We start from the raw sequence: 11,841 nt of genomic DNA on the forward strand, positions 1-11,841 counted from the left end.
GAAGCACTCGGCTGGCTCAGCACCTGTCCTATGGCAAAGCTCTGGGCACTCCTCTGCACAAAGCACAACCGCTCCTCACCCTTTCCAGCTTGTCTTTCTTGAAAAGCCTATGTCCATCTGTGGCAGCTCTCCATGTGAACTATCCCACCATGCCTCTGTAATCTAAAAGAAATCATAATTCTGCAGTTGTGGGGGGGCTAGTAATTCCCCCGGTTGTTTCCCATGCTGCGTATGTTTGTTTACAGATATGTGAGATGAACCCTGAGTCGTGATGCTTTCACAAGGGAGGTGCAGGATCATGCTGTAGAAACTCCAGGGAGGGGACCTCTGCACACAGATAATGAGCGTTTAGGTGCCTTTTTGGGCAAGGGGCATTTCGAGGCCCTGGCTGGATACCAGAGCTGACTGCACAGTCTTTGCAGGTGCATCACTTTGCAGTCTGAGCTCTCCATCACTGTTGCAGCAATTGCTCCATTAGGAGCTTTTCTCTGATCACGCCGAGATCACAGATCAAACTGTGATGGGTTTACTGCTTCTTTTTAGCTAGAACTAAGTGCCATAAGAGAGAGCTTTATTGATCTCCGATGGCAGTGATGCCAGGAGCACATAGCTGTTTTCCACAAAGTATTTTAGGAAATACTTTGACTATCATCTCCATAATTGTCTTTGCATTACTGCTGCCCCAAAGGCTGGAAATTCAAGGCTCCCTGCAATACATGTGCCTTTCCCTTGTAGCTGAGCTGTATTCTACAAAAATCGGGGTCATCACGCTGACTGACATTTGGAGTTGGATAAAGATTTTTATTCCCAGAAACATAAATGATTTTTAAAGTCTCAGGTCACCGTTTTAGGCTAATTTCTGTGACAAGTGCTTTCTGTAAGGGACAACTTGACCTAACCTGAGCTTTCTCAAGCTCCAGTGGAACTCAGTCTTGCAAACAGAAACCCGGATGGTTTTTGTTTAGGAGCTGCTTCTCCCTTGACTTGTTCTGTACAAACAAGAAGGCAACACAGATTTAACAAACTCTTTCAAAATCGCCCCATGAGAATGCAGCAAGACTGGATTGCTTGTTGTGAACTGCAATCCCACCTTGGCTGTGGGAGGGGGCATCCAAACACCTGGGCCTCACCCAGCGCTGCCCCACCGAGTGCACCACTGCAGGAGCTGCCACCGGCGGCAGGGACAAAGCAGCCTCTGAGCTCTGGCTTTGGAGGAGGAGGAAGAGGAGGGATGACCCTCATCACCACTCCCCCAAGGCTGAACTGAGCAGAGGAGGAGCTTCGGGTTTGAGCCAAGTCCCACATCCACAGGCCAGCAACTGCAGGGAGAGAGGAGCAGGGAGACAGAAAAAGAGGGTGAAGAAAAGAGAAGAGAAGAAAAGAGAAGAGAAGAAAAGAGAAGAGAAGAGCTGTCTGGAGAGTGAAAGAGAAGAGAAGAAAAGAGAAGAGAAGAAAAGAGAAGAGAAGAGAAGAGAAGAGAAGAGAAGAGAAGAGAAGAGAAGAGAAGAGAAGAAGGCAAAAGGAGGCAGAAACAGTCTTGGGTCAAAAGAGGAACACCAAGGAGTAGACAGGCTACGAAATGGCATTGCTCCCGTGGCTGGGGTCTCAGCTGTCATTGTGCTGGAGCAACATCTCTATATTGGCAGTTTTTCTTACGGTCTTTACTTTACTTCTTGACTTCATGAAGCGCAGGAAGAAGTGGAGCCATTACCCCCCAGGCCCAGTGTCGTTGCCATTCATTGGGACCATGCTGTACATTGACTTCCGAAACCCGCACCTCTCCTTTAACCAGGTGAGTGCCGGCCCCCACAATGAAGCTCCTCTCACACAACCGTGGGCCCAGGAGGGGTGGGGACACCCTAGCACAATCTTTGCACAAAGCTGAAGGCCAATGCCCTCTTCAAAGTCCAGGATGAAGCAAGTCATGCCCAAGGACGCTGACCTGGCCCATACAGATAAACAGATAATCACACACTGACACTTGCCAGCCTCCATCTCCCAATCTCAGTGGGAGATCCTATTGTGCCCCCAGTGATGGATGATGCTTGCTCTGCTGTAGAGCTGGCCACCAACTTAACATGTGGGCAGGTGTGGGAGCAGGGGAACAGGGAGATGTACAAACAAGGGAGGAAAAGCAAGTATCTGTGGGCTGGGGATGTGGCTGCAGGAATGGCAGACTCCTCTGCGAGTTACTTAAGGCACGCCTACAGGCATGTGACAGCTCCAGCTGAAAGAGATCAGCTTGCAGGATTTGCCCCAGCAGCAATGCCCAAAATCTCAGTAGCATTCCTATTCAAAGTCAGGGCTTAGCTTTTCTCAAAGGAAAAGCGCAGCACAGCTTGCAGCAGATAAACCACGGGGGTTTTGTGCTTCAGTTTGCAAACTCTAAAGGCCTTTTCTCTAGGACAGCACTGTTCAGCTGTCTGTCCAAAATCTGCCAAATGAAGAAACTAAATATAGCATTTGTATTATTTGCTTGCATATCATCCAAAAGATTACCATTTTAAAATCATATCACATCACATCAGGGTCATGCTAACCACAATCTTGACCAGTAATCACTTTTAATGATGTATTTCTGGTGCCAGTGAAGTGCTAATTCCCTTTCCAACCCCAGTGCAAATACAGTCTTAAGTACGTGCAGAAATGAAAACGCTTAGCTTTTTAACAAAAAAAAAAAAAAAAAGAAGACAGAAAAAAGAAAAAGAAAACAGAGCACAGTCTGTGGAGCATTGCTACTATTGCACTGTCTTCCAACAACATGCTCCTGAGCGCTTTGTGCAGCGTTACTGACTAGCAGGGGAGCTTCGACCTGCCTTCCTGGAGTCTACGTCCAGTCAAAGGGCTTGTCTACCTAGAGGAGACTTAGCTCCATGGCAAGCTCCCATGGTGAGTGTATGGCTGACAGGCTTAGCTGTGCAGCCACCCTGCTGTCAGCATTATGTCTCTTGTAGATCACAACAGATGTAGGGTGTGTGCCAGTTACCAGTCTTACTAGATGTGTACGCTTTTTTTAGGGAGAAAGTTGACCTGAAACTCCAGTGTGGCATTGCCTCTTCCAACGGTGTTTCTGGGAACCGGGCTCTGGGTAGATCTTTAGGAACAAATGCATATTAAAAAAAAAATTACATATCACATTATCATCAATATTTCCTTCTAGCAGAATTAGACTATCTCAAAACTTGCCTAGTCTTTCAGATCAAAATAAATACAAGTATTAGGACATAATTAATTGTTGAGCGTGCAGCCTTTGAAAATCCCCAAAAAGGTCCTTGACCTTGTGTTGTCAGACAAAATCCAAAATACTTGCACAATGGTCACTGCACCTGTCAGTTTGGCCAGGACAGGTATTCTAAATCTTTCCACTCACAGAGCATTGATCCCTGCTTTAGCTGCTGTTTGGCACCACTCTGAGCTGTTGCACTGCAAAGACAAAGGTCAAAGATCAGCTGAAGGTCTCCTAATAAAAGCACCTCAAAAATCACTAAATAGTAAAGGCCCTAAGGAAAGATACGGTGATATTTTTGACGTTACATTCAGCTCATTTTCAGGGACGTACTGTTTTATCTTGGCAGCTTCACAAGAAGTTTGGAAATGTCTTCAATCTCCAGAACTGCTGGACCAACCTGGTAGTACTGAATGGGTATAAAACAGTGAAGGAAGCCCTGGTCCACAGATCGGAGGACTTTGCTGACCGGCCATACTTTCCAGTATATGAACATCTGGGCTACGGAAATAAATCTGAAGGCAAGTCCCTTGGAAATGGACATTCCCTGCTGGGACTAGCACAGGAAGGACTGGGTAGATGGTGGGTAGATGGAAGATTTTCTCAGTATGGTGCCATCTTCTCATGTCCCTGTGGTCAATCTCCTTCTATGTCTGCTGCCCTTTGGTGGTGACAAAATCAGATTTGATGAAAAGGGGGCTCCTCTTAGCGGTTGTAGTACAGCTCCAGGTGCTAGCACACACCTCTTCAGCAGCGTGAGGACACTATCAGTGGTACAACTTCCCTGCCAGTGTTGGAGCTCGTAGCTCCCGACACCCAGTGATTAGTGCATATGCTCACACACTACGTGCATGTTGTTGTCGTCACAAAGAAAGTGGTAACTTTCTTCCAAGACAGAGTATTATCCAGTAACCAGCCCACATCTCTCATCCTCAGCTCCTGTGCGGTGGCACAACCTGCTACCGAGTTCACACAAGCTAAGGGTGCAATGCTGAATGGTTTGGGGGAGTGATTCCTTTATCCTTAACAGCACTTGTTGCTCTCATTGAATCCCCCCTCCACCTTTGCTAGCCATGCACATGCAGTAATCCGTTTTTAGAATTGCTGTAGGAACAAGCTGTACAAGATCAGACTCTTTCATCTACCCATACAGACCTGTACCTCCAAACTCAGATTTGCTATTCTCCAGCGAACTTTGCTCGATGTACGGGTCAGAGCTCCTGACATTTCTTGCTCATCCATAATTCCAGGGATCGTTGTAGCAAGATACGGGCATGTCTGGAAGGAGCTAAGAAAATTCACGCTCTCTACCTTGAGGAACTTTGGGATGGGAAAGAAATCCTTGGAGGAGCGAGTGACGGAGGAAGCGGGATTTCTGTGCTCTGCAGTCAATTCTGAAGCAGGTTTGTCACATCCAGAAGGATGGGGAAATAATAGAAAAAGGCAATACAGTGACGCAGAGAGAGAAGTAATACTACAGCCACTCTTGTTTGCATACAGTGCTCTCTTCCTAAGCAAATGCAATGTTTCTAGTTTATGTGCATTAGTGACCCTGCTCTACCTTGAAGCCACTTCTACTTTACACTGTGGGGCTACTGTAACACTAATCCGTTTGAAACAGGAAACAAATGGAAATAAACAGGTAAAATACAATTATTCCCAGACCTGGGTAACTATTACCTTTATGAAGTTCAGTGGAACATATTGATATTACCACATGTAGTAGAAGTGCAGTTGAGAGTTTTCATGGCACATCGCCTGTCATCTAGACACAAAACAAAGTGTTATCTGTCAAGTCACAGAACAACCCTGCAACTCAGCTTTTCTTGGGAGTTTTCTCCTTTAAAAAAGGATCAACTAAATAGTAGTAGGAGATGAGAAGATCTTCACTTCCTAGTATGATGCATTTGTACTTTGAGAGGTTTGGGGGCTTCTTCTCTTGAAGGCATCAAGGAGGCATTTGTGTGTTCTCATTGCTGACAACCGAGGTCCAACAGCTTGGTGTTGCTTAGCTTCATTGCTTGGTCTCCATTTCCATTTTTAGGTCGTCCTTTGGATTTACGTTTTCTTGTAAATAATGCTGTCTGCAACGTGATCTGCAGCACCATCTATGGAGAGCGTTTTGACTACGGTGACGAGACATTCAACAAGCTGTTACATTTGTTTGAAAACTCCTTGAATGAAGAAGCTGGATTCCTGCCTCAGGTAAACCAAGAGCGTAATATGTTCTGTAAGAAGCTGCCCTCTGTTGCTTGAGAGCATTGTGTCTTCATTATTTTTCTTTTTGCATCACATAATATCTTCTCTCTCTCTCTCTGGTTCTGACATCCCAGCTTCTTAATGAGGTGCCCATTTTGTTGCGCATCCCTGGAGTGTCACAGAAAGTCTTTCGAGGGCAAAAGGCGTTCATGGACTTCATAGACGTGCTCATAGATAAGCACATGGAGACCTGGAACCCTGCTTACATCCGAGATTTCACTGATGCATTTTTAAAGGAAATGGAGAAGGTAGGGTGACACCAGCAGAACCTCAGGGTCCAGGGGCAATTCCTCTGCCTGTTTAAGCTTGTTGATAGAAGCTGACTTTCCTCATAAAGCTGTATAAAACCCCTTACTAGCTAATTTCCTACTTTTTAATTCCATGTTATATCTTGAGAAGAAAGGTATTAACTTCTTCATGCTGTGCCTTCCTTTATCGTCTTAAGAGACCATATTATCTGCTGATGTTCTGGTCCCTGTTTGCTACATTCTGTTTCCCCTCAGTATCCGGCAGCTCCATTCTTTTCCAGCCAACGCTATTTTGAAGGCATTTAAAAGGCAATAATTGAGAAGTCACTAATATTTCTAAGTTTGTGCCAGGGGACAAGTCAACATGCAAAATTCTGGGTTTGTCTGTGCTTCAGTGACCGATGTCTCAAAATCAGCTACAAAACAGCAGCAACAGATTGGCTTTTTGGTACCATTGCCTCGTCTGCAGCCTGCCTTTAAACCAAGTTGTGACTTGGAAAGACACAGGATGTGTGTCTTTGAATTGCTTGCTAAGAACTAGTTCCCTACAGATCAGATGAAGGCCTAAATCTAAACCTCACTGAAATTAAAAGGAGTCTTTTCTTTGATTCAGTCAGGCATGAAGTCAGTATAAAATCAAAGGTACTTGCGTCAGTCCATCCATCCACCATATGTTTCTGCACATGGATTCACTAAATTTCAAATGCCAGATGAGCAGTAGTAGCAAATTCTGCCTGCAAATTGCTTCCGCCATCTGAGTCCTCAGGCTGGTCTGCTGCTCTGCATAAGAAACCCTGCCGTGCTCCAGGCGCCGGGCACCTCCAGTCCATGTGTTAGCCCCCCCAGCTCGTACGGGCAGGGCAATGAGACCTACGTTATTCTGCACTGAGCAGTATTATTTGGGGGTGGATGTGAGCCTGATCATGTTGCTTCTTGTCACGTCTCTCTTCTGTTCACTAAGGCCCCTTGATAAGACAGTCTGATAAATCCCTCTACTGGGTTAATGTTGGTCAGGTCAGCCCCATAGCTCCCTTGCCAGAGATCTTTTATTGGAATAACAGTTGAGTCTTAAGTGCCTTATTAATTGCTATCCATATTACAACAGCATCAAAATATATGGAATAACTTAACAGAAGCTAGTCCCTAGGAAAGGGAAGTATAAAGAGGATTAGAAAAGACAAGTAGATGAACTCATGCAGAGAGCTTGTCATATCTCATATGCTAACAAATTTGAGCTCAATTAGCATTTGGATGAGAGACCAGTTTTGCTGAAATTGGTTTTGCAGACTTAATAGGCAGCAATGATACCCTAATCTTTTTTTTTTTTGTTTGATTGTGAGAAAATAACAGGGTAGAAACAGCAAGAATCTGCAAAGCATAGCTATAGATAACCCCTTCAAAATACTGTTAATTTTTGCATTTGCCACATCAATGCAGCCTCCTCTCTACTGCATGGGTTTTATGATCTGATCAAACCTGACTAACTGTGTTCAACCTCCTCTGGGGGAGGATGTTACAGCAAGTGGCAGGGGCCTGCTGTCTGTTTGAGTTGAGAGCACAAGGTGTTCACTTCTGTCCTGAAGGCAGGTGTAGCGTTCATCTCTCAGGATGTGGGAGCTGACTGATGACCTTCAAATACAGGAGGTAACAGCGTTACCGAAGTACATCAGTCATACACAGATCATTGCCCGTGTTGTACTCTACTTTCCCAATGAACTTCTTGGTCAGCAAAAATGGATCTAGTGTTTCTCAGTACTTCTCTGGAACAATGGTCTTCTCGCCCAGCAAGTACACCAGCTCCAATCACCCACTTGTTTGCTCTCTACAGGGTAAGGCGGCTGAAGAGAGCGGTTTCAACTATAACAACCTTCGTCTGGTGACCGCAGACTTGTTTGCAGCTGGTTCTGAGACCACCTCCACCACTCTCCGGTGGGCGTTTCTGTACATGCTTCTCCACCCAGAAATACAGAGTAAGTGAGAGGACAGGCAGAGGTGTGACATGTTCCCTTCGACCCTCATTTTTCTGCGAGGAGACTGAACATCTGCTCTCCATGGTTTGGGGATTTTGCCATGAGGAACAGCTTTGGTGATTGTTGGTCTAGCAGAAACCAGGAGAAACACATCCAGGAGAAACATAGCTGTTCTGGCAGGGCCCAGTGTCAGGGGGAAGCCCTGATGAAAAGAGTAGAGTTGGAAGAGCAAGTTCACTCTCTTTTTCATTTTGAAGGCTACCTGGGGACTTCCAATGGCCAGAGTACCCGCCTTCCTATATTTGGAATAGAACCTAATCTGTTTTAATTCTCTAATGCTGCATGCCCAGGTACCCTTTCAGCTGCATAGAGGAGGGGTAAGGTAGCATGTTGCGTGACAAGACCTTTATTAAAGACACTGTGCACAAAGAATAGTTATACAGATGGCTCTGAGCAACTGAAAACAAGCGCATTCCCCTCTAGTTTCTGTTCCTTTCTCTAACTGCTTGTCCTGCTCTCACCCAGTGTCTACCGATCTCATGCCACCGGCTTTCCTACAGCTTGTACCAGCCCCTTCTGCTTATCTAAGGGCGCTCTAATTCCTTAGCTGTGCTGCTTACAGGTAAGGTCCAAGCAGAGATTGATAAGGTGATTGGCAGAGAGAGATCACCCACCATGGCGGACCAAGTGAGCATGCCCTATACCAATGCTGTGATCCATGAAGTGCAACGCTACGGAGATGTCGTTCCTATTGGACTACCTCATATGACGTACCGGGACACCGAGTTGCAAGGCTTCTTCATTCCCAAGGTGACCGTGGCCAGATAGGCAATACAGCACCCTCTCCCTGTGCAGACGCCACACTTCGGGTGTGGGTGACCCCACGCAACTCTGCAGCGTTGCACTTCCAGCCCCAAATCACAGTCACCAGCGAGCACCAAAGTAGGACATTTTGACATGCTAAGACCAAGCAGATGGTCACATTTGTGCTCTAGGTTTGTGCTGGTTATGTGGGAACCCAGCTGCAGTGCCAGCTCAGTGCAAAGGTTTGCCTTCCTCTCGATGAACTGTGACATCCACTGCCCTGCCTGTGTTGGAAGGAGAAAGTAACAGAGCCTAACGGGCTCTCTGGAGGCACACGACACCAGTTTACTGGCTCTCCTAAGATGGTAGTAGTTAAAACTCTAATCTCTGAAGCTATTCAAATGCCACTGGCATTCAGTCCATTGCCATTGTGACAGGCAGCTGCCCTGGCAGCACTGGTAGCAATGCAAGCCTGGGATTTTTCTTTAGCCTTGCAATATCTCCTCTAGCTTAGAACATTGACAGGAAAGCTTTGCAATTTCCCATGGCCCCTGCGAAAATTGGGCTTTAAAGTCTGTCAGTCAGCTTTTTCTCTCCAGCTATAAAACAAGTCCAGGATGATCTGAGAAGCAGAGGCTGTTTCCATTGTGTAACCAGGAAACTGGCATTTGCATGCAATGGCCTTTGTAAGGATACAAATTGCAAAAGTTCAGATGCTTCAGAGTATGTCATTGGAAAAGTGCCCTGCTTTACCTCTGTTTTAAATAAGATACAGAAGAGGAGATCGGTGCCTTATTCTGAAGCACTAAACGATGGTTGCTCTTAGATGGGCGACACGGACCAAAGAGGGATCAGCACTGATCTGTTGTGCCAAGATAATGCTGCTGTTCTCACATGAGTTGTTTCTTCTTGTGGAGGAGCGCAGGGGACAACAATCATCACCAACTTGTCTTCCGTGCTGAAGGATGAGGCAGTCTGGGAGAAGCCAAACGAGTTTTACCCCGAACACTTCCTGGATGCGAACGGGCAGTTTGTGAAACCAGAGGCTTTCCTGCCTTTCTCAGCAGGTAAATCTGAGCGGAGGATCCAGCTGCAAGTCAGAGGCACAGCAGGAGGGGTGATCTGCTTCTCCCGCAGCGATTCCAGCATGGTTTAATGTCCTCTTTCACAGACACTTTCTACTCCCTCTCTTGCAGGTCGCCGTGTCTGCCTGGGGGAACAGCTGGCCAGGATGGAGCTCTTTATTTTCTTTACCAATCTCCTACAGAAATTCACCTTCGTGCTCCCCAAGGATCAGCCCAGGCCACGGGAGGATGGTCACTTTGCCCTCACGAACTCCCCACACCCATACCAGGTGCAAGCTGTCCCAAGATAAGCGCACACCACTCTCCTTTCACTCAGAGACCACCACCAATGCAAACACCACCTGCAGGTCCAGGCAGGATCATGCCAGGTTCCACTCAAGACCTCTCAAGTCTGTGCAGATGTCCCCAGCTGTGTAAAGTAGGGACCTGGCCCAATATATAGTTTAGCTTAATTCCAGTCCTGGATCTTGAATCACCCAGCCGTAGCAAGTTACGAATGACAATCCAAGTTTGCAAGTACATACATGCCTAATCAGCCAGCTCTGCTGTACTTTGGGCTCTCATCGGTTGCAGAAGCAGTTCACTGAGCACACAGCTACTGAAAGAATTATTAGTCCTGAATTAGTTTACTGAAATACAAGGGTATCCTTGGTAGAACACAAGCCCAGGGTCTTGCCAGTTCTAGGAGCAAAAAAACTTGGAAAAATCTGTAAGGTACTCCTGACCCACTCCCTTCCTTGTTAGCCCCACTGCACACCCAGCCACGCTCTGCCTCCCATGCGGTGCCGTCCCACAGCAGCATGTGCCTCTGCCTGGTGCTCAGGGGAGTCCAGCTCTGGCTCGATTCCTGCGAAAACAATCCACGGCCTGTCAGCTGATTTGGCATGTGCTGCTGGTGGGCAAGGAGAGGGCTTCAGCTCCGACAACAAGGTGACGTTCAAATGCAGTTTCAGAGTGGTGCTCCTGAAAAATCTTACCATCCATTAAATATATATCCCTTTCATTCCTTCCTGTTTATTGCATATTCCTGTCTATTGCACACATATTGCATTGCCTTCATTTATAGCCCCAAAGAAAGTAAGTTTTAATCCAGAGAAATGCCTGACAACCCTGATGTCACACTATGCCTCCAGTAGGAGTAAATACCAAGGAGTACATAAATAATCCGTACAGTGTTTCAGCCACAGAAGCAGGTAATTTGTGAAATACAGAAATTCCTATAAATATATTTTAAGAGGAATCCTGGTGTCTAGATTTACCATCTCCTATCTAAATAGTTCCTGAAAACTACTTTTTTCAGCATTACATGAAGTCAGCTCTTGGGCAGGTTTGGAACTCACAAAGGGATGGAGTTACGCTGTTTGAAACAGTACAGCTGTAGATTTCAGAGCTACCTCTCTCCTTCTTCCTGCAATATTCCTGACAAATTGTTTTGCAAGGTGTTAAGATACGTTGATGTTTAGATTAGTAGTAACTACCTTTTAACCACGTGGCTGAAAAGACGATAGCATAAAGGAGCTTCTATGCATAATCACAATTGAAAAAAAAATCTCTGAAACTGAGTGCATTCATATCTATCTTTCTAACAGTAATTTGGGAAGCTATGAAAGCTATTGAATTATGTAAATACCTATTAATACCGTTGTTAAGATTTTTACTAATTTATGCTTTTCATCTACAAAATAATCTGAAAGAATAAAAGTGATATGAAAAGTCTTCTGTCTTGACCCTCTGCTTTGCGTTTGTCTCACAGACCTGCCTCAGATACTCACTTGACAATTCTCTCCTTACAGCCAGCACCCCACCCGTTTCTTCCAAGATCTTTTCTGGTTGGTTCAATGACTGAACTGAACATGTTTGGGTTTATAGTTACCAGCAGACACATAAGTGTTTTTAAAAAGAAGCGGTCAGTGAACTAAACTTTAAACAGAAACTACTCCTGCAATCATGTATTTGGATACAAAGCATGGGTATACCGGGAGCAGAGACAGTCTTCCTAGCATGCAAGAGCGCGCTGGAAGTCAATCTGCATGTGCAACCACCAGCTGGTGTAGCTCTTTGCAGGCAAAAGGGAACAAATACAGTATTGCAAAATACAGATATAGCACTGATAATCGGGACGGGGAAAGCACCTCCAAGCCAAAAATGGCCGTAAAAGCCAACCGGCTGGTTCTGGGAGCCGGGGACAGGCGCTGTCACAGCACGGGTAAGAGAACGGCGCCCTGCCGAGAGGCGCCCTGCTGCCTCGT

The 11,841-nt window shown here is 45.9% G+C and overlaps 1 protein-coding gene across 1 annotated transcript; it reads left to right on the top strand.

Moving 5' to 3' along the window:
* The first annotated feature begins 1,579 nt into the window (after positions 1–1,579).
* On the top strand, positions 1,580–9,882 carry LOC104070428 (cytochrome P450 2D17). Its single transcript, XM_009579635.1, has 9 exons — positions 1,580–1,792; positions 3,576–3,747; positions 4,477–4,629; positions 5,271–5,431; positions 5,560–5,733; positions 7,562–7,703; positions 8,326–8,513; positions 9,433–9,574; positions 9,704–9,882. The coding sequence occupies exons 1-9, from the start codon at positions 1,580–1,582 to the stop codon at positions 9,880–9,882; spliced, it is 1,524 nt and encodes a 507-aa protein (XP_009577930.1).
* The last annotated feature ends 1,959 nt before the right edge of the window (positions 9,883–11,841 follow it).

Source organism: Fulmarus glacialis, unplaced genomic scaffold, assembly GCF_000690835.1.
Source record: "Fulmarus glacialis isolate BGI_N327 unplaced genomic scaffold, ASM69083v1 scaffold5516, whole genome shotgun sequence".
NCBI lineage: Eukaryota > Metazoa > Chordata > Aves > Procellariiformes > Procellariidae > Fulmarus > Fulmarus glacialis.

Excerpts from the sequence above, each read along its gene's own strand:
- LOC104070428 (XM_009579635.1), top strand. The coding sequence starts at position 1,580 with ATGGCATTGCTCCCGTGGCTGGGGTCTCAGCTGTCATTGTGCTGGAGC. Across the intron at positions 5,432-5,559 it reads AAGCTGGATTCCTGCCTCAG|CTTCTTAATGAGGTGCCCAT; the intron begins GTAAACCAAGAG and ends CTGACATCCCAG. Across the intron at positions 5,734-7,561 it reads TTTTAAAGGAAATGGAGAAG|GGTAAGGCGGCTGAAGAGAG; the intron begins GTAGGGTGACAC and ends TGCTCTCTACAG.